Source organism: Corvus hawaiiensis, chromosome 1 (assembly GCF_020740725.1).
Source record: "Corvus hawaiiensis isolate bCorHaw1 chromosome 1, bCorHaw1.pri.cur, whole genome shotgun sequence".
Taxonomy (NCBI): Eukaryota; Metazoa; Chordata; class Aves; order Passeriformes; family Corvidae; genus Corvus; species Corvus hawaiiensis.
The window spans coordinates 6,170,095-6,191,184 of record NC_063213.1 but is presented as its reverse complement, the minus strand read 5'-3'; the positions used below and the strand labels follow the sequence as shown (position 1 = coordinate 6,191,184).

Here is a 21,090-nt window from a genome sequence, read left to right as displayed (position 1 = left end):
AATCCTTCTGTGGAAGGGTTGCACTAATGGCTGGGATTAACATAAAGCCCAAGCAGTTTAATACAAGCCCAACTATGTTAGAGCAAAGTCAAATTTGTCTTTTAGGCATCCAGCTTGGCATCTGGATGGAGCTTTGGAAAGCTTAAATAACCTTGTCCTAAGAGTGGACCACACCTAAAAGGTTTTTGAGTATGATGTGGATATCTTCAAGGTAGCTTCTGAATACTATTTGAATAAAACTAACTTGGTTTTAGGTTCTTTCCTCCTCTGCTGAATTTTTTATGGATTTTACAGTTTCAGTGAACCAATTGGGTGATTTTACCAATTTTGACTGTGGCAGAAGTTAATGGCGCTCCTACATTTTGTCTAAAAAGCAATTTGCCTGTGCTATAGACCAGTGGTTTTACTTGTGATGTGATTTTTCTTTTGCCTTTTTTTAGGGTGTTTCTTAAGTTGTATTGGGGTTTGTTTTGTTGGGTTTTTTTAGTATATTTTATTTTTACGATATTATTTTTATTTTCTCTTTTTATTGTGATGGAATGTTTCATTCTGACACTGGGCATTTTAAGAAACAGAATCAGAAAGGATTTCTTTTGTACCGTTCCCTCACACTGTGGTATCCTTTTTTGCTGCTTATTTTGAATATCTGATGATTTAAAGACAGAGAGAAAAAAGATGTCTGAGATGCTGGACAAGGGAGCAAACTGAAATAGACACAGAAAAAGGCCATTTATGAGGAAAACATGAGGCTTTGCTCACTTAGCTCAGTAGAAGGAAAGCCAAGAAGGGATGTGGTAACACTGTGTGTATGAAAACATCTTGTAAGGGATGGGAAGGGGGTAAACACCAGGGAGGGAAATTAGATGAAGAACAGCATCGGCACAAGAATAAATGGATATAAACTCTTCCTATAAGAGCTTTGAAACAGTATTCTGACTTCCAGCATAGTTACTGTAGGATGGGTTGTAGGACAGACTTTAATGCTTCGACCCGGTTCAGGATGGAGCGGGATCACTCGGGGAAAGGGATTGTGTGGCTGCCTTTGACAGAAGTCTGTGAATGCCGGAGTGCAGAAGGTGAATGCTCTGCTCTACACAAGCAGTTGCATGGATCTCTCCTGCCATAGTCTTGCTTGAATTTCTCTAGTATAATTTTGAGTCAGTTCCTGAAAAAAAAATAAAGCAAAAAGAACCCCTCAAAAACTCCAGTGCTGTTCTGTATGGATGTCGTGTCAGCTCAGAGGAAGGTCAACTTTGGGGAGAGCTGCAGTTTAGCTGTGGTATTTAGGAGGGATCAATAAAAGCTGTAAAATGGGTTCCAGAAAACTGTTTCCAAATCTGTTGTGTTGAATGTGTGTTGGAAGTCACCTGCTTGAGTTAGGGAGCTGTTGGTTCTTTCTCTGTGTAGCTTCAAGCTACACTTGCTGTAGGTAAATCTCCTAAGGGGTGTATTGGAACAGAACACTTGATAGTCTATTAAAGCGTGCATACAGAGTCAAATTTTTATAAGAAATGCCAATAATAGCTATTTAGAGGGTGTTGGCATGCATGGGGGGGGAAGAAGAAGAAGTGTGCATGGGCAGACTAGAGAGAAATGAAAATGTAAATATGGAATTATTAAAGGCTTCAAGTTAAGATATTGTAAGGATCATTCAGGGTTTGAGATCAACATTTTATTAGACCTCACAAAACTGTTTCTTCAGCAAACATAGTCCAAAGCCCTTATGGCTGAAGTCTTAAAAAGTATTTCTTCCTTAAAGTGTTGATACTTTGAGTTCAGTCTTCAGTGGAAGATTGCTTCTAGATTAAGTATTTGCCCTGTTCTGTAGGGATATGGCTGCAGCTTGTGAAGATGCTGTGTGCTCATTTTGAAAATGCTTGTCGTGTGATTAATGCTTTGGTTAAGCTGTGTGTTTAGGTTTGACTAATTCCTAGAAGACTTAAATGACTATTTTTTTTCTAAAAGTGTGTGCAAATTGTGTATCTAGTAGGGCTTGGGCTTGTTTTCAAGATACAGCAAAAGTTCAAATTGTTTACTAATCTTCCAGCAGAGATACAGGCTGGTTTATTCTCTCATTAATCACATACCTTAAACTTTCCTTGAATCCAACTCTGCACAAAGTGGTTGCTGATATTAATATTCAGAAGTTTAATACCTTTTTTAGTTTCTTGCGTTTCGTGTCTCGCAATCTTGAAGAGCAGGCCCACATTCCAGACAGGCGACATCTTAATTTAGATCTTTGCTTGGGATGCTTAGGGAAAAATTGTAGTGCCTGTTGTCAAGGGAAGATCTTGAACATGTTTTAGAAAATTCTTCAGGTCATCTTATTCTTTGTTGTGGTGAAAATCTTAGAAGCGTTAAGGTTGCAGGCTGAAGTTGCTGCCTTTATTCACAAAACCACAGGGATGCTTTTCTCAAAGATCAAACCTTTGACCAAAAGTTGATTTAAGAGATACAGCACTGTTTCAAAAGTATTCAGTTGGACTTTTGATACTGTTTACCAGTTAGTTCCTAAACAAGGCAGCTCTTGCTTGTACACAAATAAGTTTCTCTGCCTGCCTGGACAAGGAACTTCAGAGTTACTATGATTAGGTCTGGAATGTGGAGTTTCTTAAGCTGCCCATCACTTTTTTTGTCTGTCTCAAATCTCAGTCATCATTTGCTTATCCACACTTCCAGTGGAGAGCTGGAGTAAAACAGAAGCGTTAACTTCTCAGCCCAGTTACCAGGACTTACTAACGCCAATAATGAGGAACAAAATTCAGTGCAGGATTTTGAAGCGTGCTGCGACTGTAAGACTGCAACACAATCCGAATCTTTCATTGTTTCAAAAAAGCTATTTGTATCAGTTTTCTCTTACAAGTCTTAGGTACTGCAGGAATTTGAAGACATGTGGGTATCTAAACCTCAAAACCAGAAAAGTGGATCTTTTGAGGTATTGTCAAGAGCCAGTAACTCCTTTGTTCTAAGCAGGATGTGCTTTTGTAGACACTTGTCTCATTCTACATTTAGGACCTTTCAGGAAGGATGTTGTACAGTGTCCTAAGGTTGCTTTGTTCTGTTTAACCAGCTTTTGGAATGCAGTAATAGCTCTCTGACACCTGTGCTGGTTTTTTTGTTTGCCTATTTGTTTAAGCAAACTGCCTTTTCTTCCCTACTTCTGCCATAGCAAATTAAGTTAATAACGAGGTACATCTCTCTCAATAGTTGTGATATTTAGTCACTCCATAATTTGAACTCTTCCAGTTGAGTGTTTCTTTCAGATTTTGATGTTTTCTGAATATTTGTATTATCTCCAAGTCACTTATAAATTCAATTTGAAGACATTGTGAGGTTTTAAGTCTTGAAACCATTTCTAACTCTTACTGCAAGCTCTTCGAAGCATGGTCTGTTCCTGTTTTGAAGATCACTAAAGAGAATAAAATGAATAAAATGAAGTCCTGATCCTCTGATACTCTTTTGGACTGGGAAGTATCAAACTACTGGTAAAAGCACTTCCAGATTGACTGGTAGAAATGTAAAGTCCTGCAGTATGACCTTGTGTGCCTTTCTGCCTGATTTGCATAAGGTGGGCCTTGCAAATGTTCCAGCTTGGGGAAGAGTTTGAACTGGAGTCCATCCATGTCTTGTTAAAAACACACCGTTGTCATCCAGTCTTGCAAACCCACCGAAAAAAAAGAAATATTACTAGTTTTGCTGCAGCTGGGATTGCTTGTTAGGCAGCTACCATGGGGTGATTCTATCTGTCTTTTCTTCGTGCAGTAATATCCGTGCTTGCTTTGAAATCAGTGTCTCAACCATACTGTGATTTTTTATTATTATTTTTATTTTGTATCTACTTTCTTTTTCATCCAGTTGATCATTTTATTCTGGGTAAAAACTGATTAGTCTGAACTGTTCCTGACACAGCCATGTTGACTTTCTCCATGGCTTTTGATGAGCTGCTTTTGTAGGTGCTTACAAATACACTGTTTTTAATAATGTGCTTCAATACACTCCTAGGAATTCTGACTGCATTTGAATTTGTTTGGCTTTCCTTTAGACTGGTACTATATCTTCTCCTTCATGAACGTGCAGAGTTGAGGAATGGTTGCTTTTAGCTAGGGTGACCCCTGCTCATATACGTAATAACCTGTGGTCTGTGTATGAAGCAACTCCTTGTGACAAGGGGAGAAAACATCTCAATTACCTTGGTGACCTAAAGTGGCTGAGCAGTTGCACCGACTCTAGAATTCAGAGAACACACTAAAATGTGTGCAAAAAGAAAAAAAGTAGGTGCACACAGGACTGAAGGTTGTGTTTGAAAGTGTCTTAAGCAAATCTGAATGTAGTTCTTAAACATGTGTTCTGGTTTCTTTTAGCTTTTACTGTTATTAGAAGGATTAACCTTCTTCTGAAGACCTGAGCAACAAGACAGTGCATTTACTTCTCTATTCACTGTTATTTATCTGTTCATGTACCTGTTCTCCCCTCTTACTTTGTGTGCCTCTGGACCCTCTTCCTATTTGCAGGATGAGGTGCAGTTAGCAAGAGAGAGCTCACTTACTCTGTTGTTGTTCCTGTGTTCACACGTCTTTTTTAAGTCCTTTTCCTTTGTCACATCATATATCCATGCTGTAATATGCAATTGAATTAATCTTGGAACACTGAAGAAGCTCCTGATACTGATCTCTAGCTACATTTCCTATCACTTCTTTGTATCAGAGTTTTTTATGTCTGTTAACCTGTTGTAATCTTTATCTGCCAGCTCATGCATTCCTTTAGATTGGAGTGGGAAATGTTCAATCTGCAACATCCATATTGAATAGCCCGTGGCTGCATGAATAATGCTACTGTGTAACTTCAATGTGTGGTCTTCCAGGATATTTTAAAGCGCTTTGCAGTTCTCAGAAAGAAAAATAAAGTCTTGTTTCTGTCTCTACATTCTCTCTTCCTGTTCTTTGCATTCGAAAGCCTTTCAGCTTGTGATGGAGTTATTAACTCCTATCGCTATCATCCTATTATTTCCTATATATTGGACTGTATACCTGTTTTTTTGTTTCCTCTGTGTAATTGGAAGTAGTCCATTGCTAGTCTTGGCTGCCATCTCTGCAACAGTTGTGTCAAGCCTGTTCTAAAACTTCTGGGGTTGTCCTGTGTAGAGTCAGGAGCTGGACTCTGATCCTTGGAAGTCCCTTCCAACTCAGGATATTCTGTGGTTCTGTAATTTATCTCCTGCCATATAGAGTGGGTATCCTGGTGACCATCCTGCTTTTTCTGTCTTTTTTTACGACTTAGTCTTACCCTGTGGCTGATTACATGGGAGGTTGTTTTGGTGGTGTTTTTTTCTTTTTCTGAGATAAGTTTCCTCATGAATAAACAGAAATCAAATGATACAGTACAACACTGCTTCTTTTCTCTTGTGCTTGTTCTTCTTAAACTATGTTAGTATTCCCTTCCTACCAAGTCTGATGTTGATTCAGCTTCTGGTGTCTGGTTTCTCATCCACTGTTTGCAGTGTTCCTGGCTCTTTAGCAGACAGCTCAGCAAACTCAGCAGCCATGCTGCCTTACCATTACTCTGTGACAAATTGCATTTTCTTGTTCTCTGACAGCCCTTTGGTTCCCAAGTTTTTTACTGGGTATACCATGTACATTTTAATTTGTATATCATTCAAACCTAGCTAAAAATCTGCCAAATGAGCCGTATTTGTCTTCTAGAAGGTAGGTTGAAGTAAAGCTCTTGTTCATGATCACAGCAACATCCTGTACACAGTGAGTACTGCATCCCTCTGCAGAATCTCTGTCCCTTTGCTGAGGAATGCTGATAAAATCCTGCCTGGACATTTGATTCCCAGAACATTATTCTTGAAACCCTGCTTCATCCAGATGCCTCCACTTCCCTTAAAAGCTGTGTTTCAGGGCCTGTTGGTGAGGAATAGTTTATGGTTCCTTCTGAGTAGTGTCACTGTTGCTCTTGGAGTGGATGAACTGTATCCACTGTGGATGTTTTTTCCAGATCTGTATTATGTTAGTGACTTATACTAGAGCTCCTACAATCTCCAGTACTGTGAAAGCTGTGTAGGAGGTTTTCAAGGATATTAAGGAACTCCTTCAGTAAATTCAGAGCAGGAATTATCAGAAACTTTAAAGCCATTTTTGGTGACAGTTTTCAGATAAAACCGCAGTCAGAAGAACAATTTACAGGGTTGATGATGTCTTTTACCTGTTGTATTCTCTGCCAAGGGTTATCTCTAAAAGGAGGGAGAGAGGGTAACTTGTCCTGGCTTATTGAAGTGATTGCTCACCCTGGTGTCTTCTAGCAGCATTTGGCACACCTAAGCTGATCTTAGATGTGGATGCTGTCCTTGTCCTGTGTAGCTTCTAGTGTAAGAAAAGGGCAGGAGATAAATAAATAGATATATAAAAAAATATATATATAAGTCTGTATATATATATATGTATATATGAGAGAATACTATAGAATACTTTGGTGTAACACCTTTCAATAAAGTTTATCAGTATAATTACACCAATAAATTTGACTTAATGTATTGCAGTTGGATCAGTTCCATAGTAAACGTTGTGGTCTCTAATATTTTAATTCTCTGGCATCTGAAATGTGATATTCAGCATATCACATGACTTCTAAAATAGAAGTATGGCTTGGAGTACCCTGAAGTGCAGATATGTATGTGTGCAGTAAGAGAAAATGAAGTGTGTTTTCCACTAACTAGGTTATTTAGTACAAGTGAGAACATTGCAAAACTACATTTCTACTTCCCCATTTCCTTTTGTCCATTGGATCTGGCTGAGGGGAGATGATTATGCCAATAATAGTCAAGGTGAAAAGTAGTGCTGGGAGCTGGGAGTGCTTAGCTCAGCTCCTGCTGCTGTAAGAAAATCCTAAGCTTTTTAAGTTGCACAGTTTCTATGCTGATTGTTATTAAAAAATCAGAGGGAGTGGTGTAATTACTGCGTACATTTGTGGTTTCTGTCTTCCTCCAAGCTGTTCACCAGGCCGGGCAGTTATCTGAGTGTATTTTTTTACATACTGCTATCTGCTGGTTTTTCCCTACTTTTTAAAAGGCCTTTAAAAGTTGGCAGTTGATTTCATACGAAGCTTGGAGAAGTCAGTTATACAAACAGTTGTTTAGGTTAATAAGAAGGTTTAGGTTCAGAAGTTTGAGTTCTTCCAGTGACTGAGGGTTGCCAGAGGTCCCAGCACTCAATCTAGCCATGAGGACACGGATGCTATGGGGAGCTGCTGTGGCATGGTTGTGGTGGAATTAATGCTTTAAAGAAGGTGAGAGAACCCACCCAGCCTCTGTGAAACCTCTGTCTTCCTTTCAAATGCTCTTGAAACCAATGACTGAACTTGAAATATGACTGGATACCAGGAGCATAATACAGCTGTAACATAAAATATAATAGAAAAGGTAATGATGTTGTATTGTTGAAATCAGGAAGCACATGTGGTCCAGGATCTTGTTGTTGGGCCAGCCCAGTAAGAACACAGCCCAGAAATGCAGGCTGTGGCTTGCAGTAGACACTTCTGAGGAAGTTTCTGTAGTTCTTTTATGTTGCAGTATTTGGAAGCTTTTCCATAAGTGTTGACATTATATTCCTATTCTCAATCTGCAGGCACTTCTTCCTTTGTTTGTTTTTCCCTCTCCTCTTTTCTTCTTTTGAAGGCCTTGAGATTCTGAGGGGAAAGCTACAGTAGGAAAGTGCCGTGCGTGGTGGCAAAGGTATGAGTGGAACTGAAGGCATCTGTTCAGTAGATCTCTGAGGAAATGGCTTCAGCAATGCTGCAGAAGTTTCTGTGTCATTCATGAGTATTCAGATGGTAGTTCTACCTTGGAGCTCTCTGAACAGACAATTATTCTTAGTATGGAGTCCCACTGCAATCTCTGAGTCAGTATTGTTGAATAATTAATCTGTCAAAAAAAAAGCTGTGATGCTCTTGTAAATAATATTTACTGGCTGAAATAAAAAACAATAAAAAACAAAAGCATCTGTCATGTTATAGGGAAGGCTGGGAGAAAGGAAGGAAGTAAAAATCATTTTATTGAATAAGATTTGGGACAGAAATACAAATAGATTGATCTTCTACTCTTCAAAGGATCTCTAACAGTAGGAACAAATAAAATGACAGTGCAGAGAATTTACTCTGTAAAAGCCTCTCTGACAAGGTGCTCAACTTCAGGTGTCAAACAGGGTTTATTTGTAACCTTCGGATGACATCTCTTTCTGCTCTATTAAAAATCACAAGAAAACAGCAGTGGGAATTTGGATATTTTTCCCTTCACCTATGGCTTGGGGAAAGGGGGTGCACATGGGCAATGTCCACTTGCAAAATAAGTTTCAGATGAATCTTCAAAAGGGAAGCTTTCCTGAACAAGCATCCCCATGGAAATAAATACACATTCAACTACTTATTAGTGGATTCTTCTCCTGCCCGATCCTGCTCTAGATTCAGATGCCTCCTGCTGGGAATCTGCTCTGTGAGCCAGCTGATTTCCAGAGCATGAGCTGTAGCGAGCTGAGGTTTGGCTGGAGGCAGTTCTGTGTTCATACCTTCTGCATGTTGGGCAGATGATCTCAGGTGCAGATCAGAGATGACGTGCGGAGACCGAGGGAGGTTGTAAGTCAAGCCAGAAGGGATCTGTCCATGTCTGTCTGAAGGAAGTGCTGCTTTGCAGGTGCTAGGTAAAACTGCAGAAGCTTCAGAAAGAATGGGCATTTATTGGGAAAACAAATAAGAGTGGAACAAGAAACTAAGCAGGTAATAAAGTAGAAATATCCTCATGGAGACGAGGGTGTTCTTACTTGATTATTTATGTTTGCAGCACAGTGGTGGTTGGATACAACCCAAAGCAGCAAGTTTTTCCTCAGGAAGGGGAGAGAAACTGTAAAGAAGATTATGCCCTGTGCAATTGTGCTATGCAGGACAGATGGGTGTGAGTGCATTCCTGAGATGTGCTGAGCCTTTGGTTCGGGAGACCTTTTTCTCCATTGAACAGCTGTGTATATACATAATACACAATACCTGTACAAAGATTTGGGCTGTGGCAGCTGTTTGGTATCCCCAGGTAGCTGAAGGTGTTAGAAGGTCTTAAATATCCTTTCCAGCAGGCACTTGATGGAGTGGTGTAGGACATGAGAGTTAAGTCAGTGGTGCTGATGTTTTGCATGTTTAGTTAATAACTAATAAAGAGGTGCATTGTACTTATTTATAGTATAAGGATGTTCTGTAGCAATAAACCTCAGTTCCAGCTGGACAATTGGATCCTTGTCCAGATCCTGCTAGAGTTTCCTAGCTGTTTACGGGGGTGTTAACAGGGCTCACAGATGGTTGTCTCATGCTTCTTTTAATTGTAACTTTCCAGTTAAAATTAAAGGGAAGCAGTTGCTTTGTGGTGTCTCCCCTGAACTGGAAGACGGCAGAGGGTGAGATAACACTTCACCAGTCCTGTGCATCTGGGTGGGGATTGTTGAGGTCCAGTTGAAGTTGTGTTTGGAGGGTGGGAATGTTTGGTAAGTGAGAGGAGGGTTTATGGGCACACCTTCACTGTGCTGTGGCTGCTGTGAACAGCCTCCCCTGATTGAATTGTTTGGGCTCACAGTTACTGTGCTTGTTATCCTGATGCATTTGAAATTTGTTGGTGAGTTGGCAAGACTCCGTGGAGCCATGACGTGCTCTGAGTGTTCATTTTTTTCAGCTGGTTGTTCTGTGGTTTACAGAGTCGTTGAATCACGTAGGTTGGAAAAAACCCCTTGAGACCATCAAGTGCAACTATTAACACCAGTCCCATGTCCCTAAGTGCCACATCCACACCTTTTTTGAACATGTCCAGGGATGGTGATTCCGCTATTCTGGTGGACTTTGAGGTGTTTCTATGTGTGTTTCTACCTATAATATCTTAGTTGTTTATGAACTTGAGATTGAAGTAAGTAAGGACTCTGATACTGCACAGAGGGACTGCACTTAGGGTTGTAGAAGCAAACATAACTTTCTAAAGACCAGACTTACTGGTCTGTCATTTCAATATTCATGTAATATTGTTTCTATTTCTTAGTATCTCGTCCCCTCTCTGCTTCTAATTTGTGTGTCTAAAAAAATAACTAAACAAAACTGACACAACAAAAATCTCTGACAGCTCCATTGCAGACAGTAATTAATTTCCTGCAGACAGTAGCCATTTATGGTACTGCAGAAGTTAGAGGATGATAAGTGGTAGTATATTATAGACTTTACAAACTTACAAACTACTTTTTTTAGCTCTCCTATACATGCCCTTGATGAGTCCGTACCCATTCCTCTTTGGGATCACCCCAAGAAGGTGGCTTCCTACCAACATTGTCCAAGTCTGTCTGCCTAATCCTTTCCCTCTCAGTTACCTCACATGGTTTCCTAATTTCTTACCAATTTTTCCAAGTTCCTTCTATTTCCACTTCTGGTCCTGACTTCTGTAGGAGCATAAATCCAACAAATATTTTTTTTCTTCTTCCACTTCCTCCATTTTGGACACTGTGTTCTCTATTCCTATGGAACTTCTATTCCATGTTGTTTGTGTTTCAGCGGGGAAATAGGCTTTGTTTGTTTGTTTGTTTGTTTTAAGAGTAATGGGAGTAGGAGATGAAGGACTTGCTTAGTACATAGAAGAGGCTGGATCCTGGAGCAGCCACTTGTAGGGCAGATCCAGCTTTGCTTCTCTAAATTTGGACTGAAAAGCCTGTGCTGAGCCATTTGGTAGAAATGACAAATAGTTTATCCAGAGCAAGATAACTGATTTTGAGCAAATCTAGCAAATGAGAATTCTGAGTTTTTAATGCCCTAATATGAAGTTCTTTAATGATCAGTAGGTATTTCAAGGGGTTTTTTACTTATTGTCTTTTTTATTCTGCTCTTCCAAAGTTTAATATATGATCAAGTTTCTGTGGATTATTACAGGGTCTAAAGGGTACATCTCTGATGGAGGGATTATCCTTGACCAAGTTCTAGGTACCTGCTGGAAAGAATGGAGGGCCAAAGTGCTTAAAAAAGAAAAAAGTTAATGTACCTGAGCATATCTGGGGGTTGTATGCATATGCATCTGAACTCTGGCAAATGCAAAGGAGATTTAAAGTAATATGGACTGGATTGCATGTCTGTGCTATAGACATGCCATGCTACAACTATTCCAGCCACGTGGATCCTGTTTTTGTAAATAAAGTGTTGGATTTGTCATGCTCTGTTTAGCCTGAAGAAAATGAAGCTGATTACAGAACCTGCCTGCTGCTTCTTTAGAAAATAGAAAATTACTATGTGGCAGTGGAACAGGCAGAGGTAAGATTCAAGAAATACTAATTTAAGGAGCTTGAGTTAGTCAAGCCCGACACTACTTAAGTTTCCAGCTGTCTTCTCTGTACTTAACTAGAGTTCAGCTGCATATTCCAGTAGGTTGCTGTTGGGGGAAAAAAAAAAAAAGATATTTTAAAAAATGTAGCTCCTCAGTACAGAAGTCCTTTCTCATCAAAGAAGAACAATGCATTTTGTCTTTGTTCTGTTTAATCTGAAAGGAAAGATGAGTCTGAAATGCAAAGTGCAAACCTGTGACTGTCTGTCCAGATCTGAAAGTGTGAATTTGACTTTTGCCTTAGGGTTGTCCTTCTGCGGTGGTGTTCAGTTGATTTGCCATGCTTTTTATTGCTCTTTTTTTAAAGGTTACTTAAATAAAACAACATAATGTTTTTACTTGCAGCACTTGAAGAATCGGAAAGTGACATTTATGTGCGATTCATGAGGTCACACAAGTGTTATGACATTGTTCCAACAAGCTCTAAGCTTGTTGTTTTCGACACTACGCTACAAGTGAGTATACTCCTTTCAGTCTGCCTTTGCTTGCAGTTCATTTTTTTTTAATGTTTCCTGACTGTTAAATGAAAGCTGATCTCTTGAAGAGAAGCACTCACTGCCATAGTGCTGTGCTTTGACTGTACAAAACTGTATTGTTTCAACTGTATCTTTCATGTTATGCTAGAGGAGGAGTTGGGGGAAAGACTTCCTAGCAGAACAGAAAGAGAGGATGTAATTTGTTCTGCAGTTGGAATCTCTATCAAAATAAAAATTTCAAATGAGCCCAACTTATATTGGCCTCTTCATGGCTACCTGAATCTACAAAAAGACATTTGATGTAAGATCCTTGTGCAACAGCTAAAGAGTACCCAGGTGCTATGAGTCTGTTCCTGCTATACTGATAAGACAATTTAGGACTCAAATGGATGGCTTAATTATGCAAATTATTACATTCTCCAGAAAATTTTTGTTTTCAGCTTCTCATTTTGCATTTAATCAGTAAATCATCTGCTAGACTCTTGGCTCTGTCTGAAGAGTTTGTTTGCCAAAAGAAGGCATTAGCTGCCTGCTATAGAAGCAGACTAATCTGTTCTGCAGTGTGGTGGAAAGCTGTGGCTTTCTTTGTTTCCTGTATTTTGCAATTGGTATTTTTTTGCTTGCTTTGGTTTTTGCTGTTTCAGTGTGTTTTTCCTTGTAAAGATGCTCCAATTCTGACTTAACTAAGCCCATTAAGTAATTTTGGTCTGGAATGTACTACTCAGACCTCAGCTTTCCACAGTCAGAGGCAGCCATGTAACAGATACTCGTTCCCAAAACATTCACAGAACCGTCTTGTGTATCAGATAATTGTATATAATGTTGGACTGAGTGCTGTGATCTGAAAGGTGGAAAATCTGCATTGACTTTTTCACCATCTTAGAGGGGGGAAAAGTTCTTCAATGTTTCCTTTCTTGTGCCTGAAAGAGAGGATGACTGTCAGCTCTTGAGTAAAAAATTCAGACCTCTTTGATCTGAAAAATCAGTTTTAGGATGGTGGGGTTCGCTGTACTCTTTCAGCTCTTCTCAAAGACTGTTGGCCTCCTTTTCATTCCAGGGGGTATTTTTTCCTCACACCATGAGATGGCGTGCTGGGAGTTGGTGCCTGCAATGGGCATCACCCATGGCCTGCTTTGTCAGTGCTCACCTGGGTCAAAGGCTTGAGCCTCGTCACTGTTGCAGGTGGAGAGATGATTGTTCTTTATTCCGTTAACCAGTTAATCTTGAGGCCCTTGGGGCAGGCCACTGATTCCTTTTGGAGTCTCCAGATTTCTTGATGAATTAGATCATGCCAGATACCGGTTTTCATTGCTGGAGCTGTGTTGAGATAATGCTATTAAAGAAGTGAGAGTTTCCTCCCCAGCTCATGAGCCAGTGGGAGGTAACACCTGGGGAGACAGAGTGTGAGTGAGTGAGTGAGCCTTGTGAGTTTTCACCATAAAGGAGAGCAGGTGACTTAATGGTGATGGAAAAACTTCCACCAGCACTTCACCAAAGTCCCTGTCTTAATTGGCATCTCCAGTGATGGTCATGGATTACAGCTAGAGGAGAACAAGGTATGCCTTGGTCTGTGATCATGGAGTCGTATTCTCAGTCTGCTTCTCCAGGTGTTTGAAAGCAGGGAAGGGAAGTCTGGAGTTGCTCATTCAGATGCTAGTATACAATAAATACAGACCAAATCTTGAGTTTGTATTGCTGGTGAGGAGCTTTTTTCCCCCCTCTAAACTGCTTTTTTTTTTACTTTGCACTATTACATTTAATCCATTTGCATTACTTTTAATTTATAAAGTCATAATACTGTAAAGCAGGAGTCCTCTTCCAGCATGGGCACTGTCCTCCAACTTAGCAGATTTTGTGAAACTGTTTAAGAAAACACTAAAAAGGTAGATCTGAATGATTACCTGGCCTACACTGCTAGGAGGTCTTTTAAGTATTTCCCTTTGGTTCTTTACCTGGCCCCCTGTGTTCATGTGCCACCATCAGTGTCTTCAAACCACATTATGGTCATTCAGTTTGATTGGTGTGGCTGGTGCAGGAACGTGTATGGAATGCAAAAATAGAATAGCTTCTTTTGTTTGTCTAAAACAGCAGAATAAGTACATGGTGGAGAATTAACCCAATAAGGGTGGGCAAATAAAACTTCTAAACTGTTCTTTGCATTTTAATTTTTAATGTAGAAAGTATTTATTGTCCAGTACTTCAGGACTGTGTATCAGTTCATATTTTGAAAACACAGCTCTGAAACATTCAGTGTCCATGAATCCTCTCATATGGATATTTGTCTTTGCTGGGTCTGTTTCATTCCTACCCACATCAGTGTTTCTCCTAATTTAAAAAAAAAACCAAACAAACAAAAAACATCCACCAAAAAAAAAAAGATACGGTGCCTTGAAATAGTTCTCCAGAGATTTGAATTCTGGTTTTGAATAATGTTAGAGCTAAAACACACAACATAAGGGCTCACTTTCTGCCTCCTTTAATAAAAGCTGGTAATAATCAATGGAGGAAGAATTAAAAATGGAGCTGGGTTGAGTTCTCATGGCATCCTTTGAAAGATTCTGGATTTCGGATTTTTGTTTGGCTGCAGTATCCCGTCTCCCTCTGCTGGTCAGCGATCATAGCACACATGATGTGTTTCTACCCTGGAAAATTATTCATGAGATACTGTGGAAAGTATTCTAAACCTATTGTTAGCTGTGGGAAAAGTGGAGATATTATCCTTATATAATATCCTTATATCCTTATATATCCCTATGTAATTATATATCCTTATATAATGTGGCACCAGGTCATACCACTGAAGCAACATTGATTCATAAAAGTAAATGTTTAGTCTCAGTATCTGTGAAGGAATTAGTGTAAAGTTTCATAAGGAACCTTGTTTTAGCCCTAAGAGAGGGGATGGTGAGATGCCCTTACACTGGAAATAAAAAGAAGGCTTTAAATAGCAGAAATAGCAGCTAATAAAGAGCAGGATGGGCTGAGTCTCTTCAGCCCTGCTTATGTGTCAGTCAGAAGGCATGGGGGGCTTGATTCCAGCAGCTGCCAACAGCTCCCAGTGCTGGCACAGCACGCTGGGCTGGAGTGTCCAGAGCACACGTGTGTGTTTTACCTGGCACCTGCACGTGGCTGGGACAGCTGTGCTGTGGCTCTTGCACCTCTGCTGGGCATCAGCTCCTGTGGTGCAGGAGAGCTGTGCTTCCGCAAGACAGTGTGCCCCTTGGCACACAGCATCCACACTAAAGGAATACAGTGTGCTGAGCCCTGCTCTGTTGGCCTGCCTGAGGCCAACTAGCACAGCCCAGTTTGCCTCAGTGAGGTTTCACTTAGGGCTGCCCCAAAGCAGGATCTGCATCCAGTCTACCTGGCTGGAGTGGTGCCTATTCCGTGCTGAACCCTGGAAGTGGCAGATGTTGCCTGGGAAAGTGCTGGCTGGCACAGTTTCTTTGATTTAGACTGACAGTGGACTGTTCTTTCACCCTTTCAGTTTATTAATACTTATTTGCTCCTCATAAATATTTATAGAATCATATTGAACTTCATGACTGTGGCTTTCCCCTGCCTGTGACCCACAACTGCTCCTTGTTTGTGACAGGCTGCAGCCTTTGGCTTTTCCCAGGGAAGATGCTATCTTTGCTTGGCACATATTAAAGAAACTTCATAAAGTCTGATCTGACCAGGAAGAGAGTCAGGAGACAATTAGATGTTATGAGCTTTCCTGTGAAGTATGGAAATTTGACTGTGGATGGTGGGGAAATGGAGCAAGTTGCAACAGTGTGCAGCTCACAGTGGGTAAACTTTCTCGTCTTTTGCACACATCTCCTGAGATGCAACCAGGAGAATAAACCCTTCACAGCCCCTAGCAGGAGTGAGGGGGTTGTCCTTTGAAGGGCTACTCTAAGCATTCACTTACTGCTCTTCTTCATTCTAATTATGCTAAATATAACTATGGATCTGGATTGTCTTTATAATAGACTTCAGGAAGTCACTGAGCTGAATGAAAATTTACTGCTCACCAGCTTGTGTCTTCACACAGCATTTGAGCGCTGTGCAAGTGTTCATGCATTTAGTGTGCAGATGATCTGGAGGAAGGAGGAGACACCCAGGTCTGCCTTTCCTTTCTTGTTGTTGGTTTTAACCTGTATCAAGTACATACAGTGACACAGCCATTGGATCTTTTCCTTTGATGGAAAACAATTCCCGTATTAAATTCAAAGATGAATGAAATACAACACTTAGTTCACATTCTGTCAGGTTACTTTGTCTAACGTAATTTAATGTGATTTCAATTTTTCCTTGTTGCTGCATGCATCTGGTTGTTTTAGAGACCAATGCATTTCCCCCCCACCCTGAACTGTATTAGAATTTTTTAAGGAAATGCCTCTTACCTAGCTTATAGCAATCTCTGAAGCTTAACTCCAGAAGCTTTCTTAAGGCCAGATTTTTGTCTGACCTTGAAAGAAATGTATTAATTTGTTGTGGCTTTGCCCAGACTACATAAAGATGAGAAGGATTAGCTTGTTTTCTAGTGCAGAGCAATTAACCCTTGAAGAGGAGCGTAGAAGGTGAATGTAAGACAGGGACTTCCCTGCTTTGTATCAAGCAGCAATATGCAGTCCAAGAGTGATCTGTTAGCAAATGTAGTGGCTGTGTCATGTGGAGCTTGCATAAGCTCTCTTTGGGTCAAAAGCTCTATCTAATCTTTGACTAAATGATATTCATGCCTGTTACGAGTCAATTTGGGTTTTAATAATAAAGCATATGTGGCTTTTGCTTACCGTGACCTTGAAAGTGTTTTCAAAGCATTTGTCCAGCACTTCTTCATAAACTAATAAAAATCATGTTTATGTGTAAACAGTCATCAGAATAAGCTTTCAGAATGCTGAAGACTCTTTCCTTTTATTTCCTTCTATATGCTGAAGAAATCTTTGTGTGGCTTGGTTAAATTATTTAACCTGTTTGTTTAATGAAATTACCTAAGTTGTTAATGGACCAGGTGCTGTTATCACCAATGCAGGATTTTGTCAGAACCTGTCACGCTAGTAAGAGCTTAAATAATTTTCTACCACATAACTAAAAAAAAAAAATTTTAAACAATGTTCTGGAAACTTCTTTAGTGATCTGACAAGCTGGCAGTAAATATACCTGGTAACTTCTGCAGCACATACAATGGATTCAGCATTAGAATGGAAGAGGATTTGTATTTCTCTCCCTTGTGCTGACTCTATTCAGTAAATGGATTTATTATTCTGGTTCCCTCTAGGTCATTCTTGACTGGGGTGTTGCCTCTCGCCACGGTAATGAGATAAATCAGGCTTCCAGGAATAATGCTCCAGAATGATTTGCTCCCAGAACCGCACAGCAGACTCTGGGTCTGCTGTCACACAGCTTTACAAAAGGATTGACTGTCTGTTCCTTAGTTGGCTTTGAGGTTTTTCCCTGATGAAGCTGCTGCTGTCTGCATTTCTGAGGAGTGTGAATAGCCCTCCTTGCTTACACTGCCCACAGAACTGTAAGAGAATCATCTAATTTAGCTTTTAATCAGCATGTGGGCTGAGGCAGTTGAGCAGCCACATAAAAGCTCCCTTCATTGAGATCAGGCTGGAATCAGTAGCACAATATGGCAAGACTGTTGGGTTTTTTCAGAGCTTCTCCTGTTGCTGGTATACAAGCATAGGAGTTTAATTCCTGCAGCTCTCAAAACCAATAGGAAGTGTTCATTTGTGGATCTCGGAGGAATGATAAGTGCCACTTAAGCAGAAATTTCAACACAGGGTGTGGGTAAGGTGTTTGTGCTTGCCTGAGTGAAAGTCGTATACCATTCTTCTTGCCTTCTCTGCCCCATCACCACTTTTTGGATAAGATCTTAATCTGGGACAGAATTTCTGTGCCCTTCCCCATGCAGTTGTTGCCACTGGCTCTTCCCATCAGATTCACCTGATGTTCCCTCTTAGCCCATTGTGGTGTGCAATCTGACAGCAGAAATCTGCAGTTTGGACACATTGACACAGAGTATCAGTGCTGGTCTTGGTTTGGTGTCTTTGCTGGACTGGGACCTTTTCATGGGAATGTGGTGTGGGGAAGAATTCTGCATGTGGACATGGCACCTGCTCCTTGGGGAAAAATCTGGAACAAGTACATAGTTTTAACTTGAGAATAAGACTCCAGCTGTGACTTCTGGGGTTTGGCTTGAGCCTGAAGGGTGGTATTAAACCATCACATCTTAAATTTTACTAAGCTATGGCCAGTAGAAGTGCATTTTCTACCAGGAGTGTTCCCTTTGCACCACCTGTGAAAGAGAAATGAATTTTATCTGGTTTCATATAAGCTTTCCAAAATTCAGCTGGAGCTAGAGGACAAATGTTTTTGGGTGAGGTTTTTCAGATGTTGAAGCAAATGTAGCCACCCTGTTAATAAGAGATCTGTCCAATGTTTCTCCAATCTACTTGGTAAGGTAAAGGAGGAAATTCTACTTGATATGGTCCAAGACCTGGTTGTCCCTCGCCCTGGGCAAAAGTCTTTATTGTCTTTAAGTAGTCTCTTTATTTAGTCCTTTCAGAAGGAAATGCTTCTAACAAATTCATAGACCAAAGAAGAGAATAATTGGAAAATGAATTTGAATGCAGCAGTCATCATGCTGAGATGGTTGGTTGTGTTTAGTCTCCCCAGACAAATCAGTTTGTAAAAACACTGAATTACGTAAATGCACTACAAGAGAGATTTTTAACTTTTCAAAATAGCTCCTTTACAGGAGTGTAGTTCTCTGTAACTTAAAAAGAAGTCTGGATTGGGCATCACAACTTTATTTGAAGGAAAAAAAAAAGGAATTGCAAGTTAAATACAGTTCCCAATGTGAATTGCTTCAAAGTGAAAGTGCGTGGTGGGTTTGGAGAATATTTAGTTCATATTGCTTTTGTATTATCAGGATGATAATTGTGGGATCTGGTGATGAATGCAGGAGTCCTCAATTCCAGCTTAGCTCATAGGAATAAGTCCTTTGAAGGTGATATCAACAGCGAGGAAGAGAAGCACTGTCCAAAGAGCTTTCTGTGGCAAAGCTGTGTTTTCAGCTTACTAACGTGTGTACAGTATGTTCCCAAATAATGTTTCATGGGCTCTGTTCAGGTGGCAGTCTCATACAGAGGAAGCACTGCCTGAAATCCTGGTGATGTGAGGGAGTAGCAGGGGAGATCTGTTGTACACCTGTCTTATGCAGCAAGACAATCAGCTTTACCTGCAGGAGTTTCTTCTTTTTCCTCGCTTGGAGACCTGCCAAGGTTTGGGCAGCCAGAGAACTTGTCATGCTGCTTAAAGAAATACAGTCTTGTTTGTGTTGGGCTAGAAACTGTTGCCTCATTCCTCATGTTTTCACATCAAAAGCATTTGGGAGTCAGTTGGCTCATAAACACACTTGAACCAAGGGAATAAAGTGTGGGTTGCCCAGGTTTTATGCAGTACAAAGGTTGCAGCAGAGCCCTGATGATTTTCCTGTTAAGACAAAGACCAGTTGTTCTACACTGTGTCTTCCTACTTGGTAAGAACTACTGAAATGAGAGTGTTTTGCCTCTTAAGAAGGAATTCTCAGAGTAACTTTTTCTTGCACCTTCATGCTCTTAACAGTGAGAACAAAGTCTGTGTCTGGAATGACTTTGCCACATTTGCTCATGCTGTGAAGATAGAGATGAAGCTGTTCTCCTTTGAAAGTATAGAACTTTTCCCCCTTTACAAGGGGAAGCCATTGAGAATCCTCCTCATGCCATGGTGTTTGGTATTTAGAGCATGTGAGTATATGAGTATAGGAGTTCAACCTCCTGCTTTAGTTCTTCAGCTGTTCTTACCCAATCTGCTAAGACTGGATGCCTTCCTCTTGTAAATTCCTTTCAACTACATGTCAAACTTAGTACTTTGTTATGCTAGGAAAGGTGGTTGTTTCTCAGGGACTGCCTGAATGATTTGGGTTTGATACTGTGGTCCACATGTGTATTTTTGGAGGCATGTGTTCCCTCTAGTTTTGTAGTCCTTAAAAATAATCGTAAAACAAAACTGGGAATTTGTCAACTTAATCAGTGAAAATGATGATGAATGTTGTAGATCACCTTAGAGCATCCATCCATCAGGAGTCAGAGATGATAAAAATGTCAAGGTTCAGCTGGGTCTGATACTGCTTTTATGGGAGCTCTGTGCCAAAAATTAGAAGAAGGAGCTTCTTCCTTTCAATTCTGATCTGATAAAATACACATTTCCTGGGGTTACATTAGGGGCTTTGCAGGCAAATGCCTGGTGCTGGCTTACACAGTGAAAGATGAGGCAAGAGAGGTCCATGTTTATCATCCTGCCCTTGGATGGCAGCCGCACCACAGAAGCTCTGTCAGGTTTTTTAGCACTGTCCTTGCTACTGGACAATCATTTGCATCATCCTCTTGCTTCATATTGGCATGTCTGAAGGTGCTCTGTAGCTTTGTTGGTTATTTCTGCTACCTTTGAGCCTTTTCACGAGGCACTGGTGCTGAGTTGTGTCTGTCAGCTCAGTAGGATTCTCTGCTCAGCTCTGACCCTTTAGCACCAGGAACTGTGACAGCTCTTTTCTCCCAACAATTTGTCAAGGGCATGAATCTTTTTGCAAGGCAAATGAAGCGAATTATTGCAACGGCAGCAGTCACCCTCCTTGCCTTATGGAACAGTCCTGGAAGACAAGTCTGAAACCACTGGTTACTTCTGGACATAGTTACAGTTTTCATAACACAGTGTTGGGTAAAACAAATGTGTGTGTGTGCTGTACACACACTGAATTTTTGGAAAAGACAAAAAAGTTTTCCTTTCAGGTGTTTCCCTCATTCACAGATGTTCACTGGAGAGAGCATTTCTGCAAGGGCCTGTAAAATCACTGGTATCTCATAACAAAGGGTGTCCCATTCAGTGTTTCCCGTCAGTGAGGAAAAACTTATTCTCCAGTCTGGTGAAATCTTCTACTGCTGTTTCTGGTTTCACTGCCCAATAATCGAGTTATTTTAAGAGCTCACTAACCGTAAGGGACAAGGTTTTCCAAATATTCTACCCAAAATAGGGCTTTTATGTCTGGATCTCTTGCTTTCTTGGTAATGACTGTTGTATTGGAAGAGGCTTTGTCCTCCTTCAGACTTGCAGTGGAAGTGTTTGAATGGTGTGCAGAACAGTGACCTCCAGAGGTTCTGTCTAACCTAAATTAGTCTGTTTTTTTATTCATCATATTCACAG

The 21,090-nt window shown here is 40.5% G+C and overlaps 1 protein-coding gene across 5 annotated transcripts in view; it reads left to right on the top strand.

The window, feature by feature from the left end:
* Window positions 1-21,090, top strand: part of PRKAG2 (protein kinase AMP-activated non-catalytic subunit gamma 2) — a 222,848-nt gene that overhangs the window by 182,312 nt on the left and 19,446 nt on the right. For all 5 annotated transcript variants that reach the window (XM_048321701.1, XM_048321860.1, XM_048321787.1 and 2 more), the window contains one exon: window positions 11,726-11,835. In XM_048321701.1, the coding sequence (XP_048177658.1) occupies window positions 11,726-11,835 (110 nt within the window). The remainder of the gene's footprint in view (window positions 1-11,725; window positions 11,836-21,090) is intronic.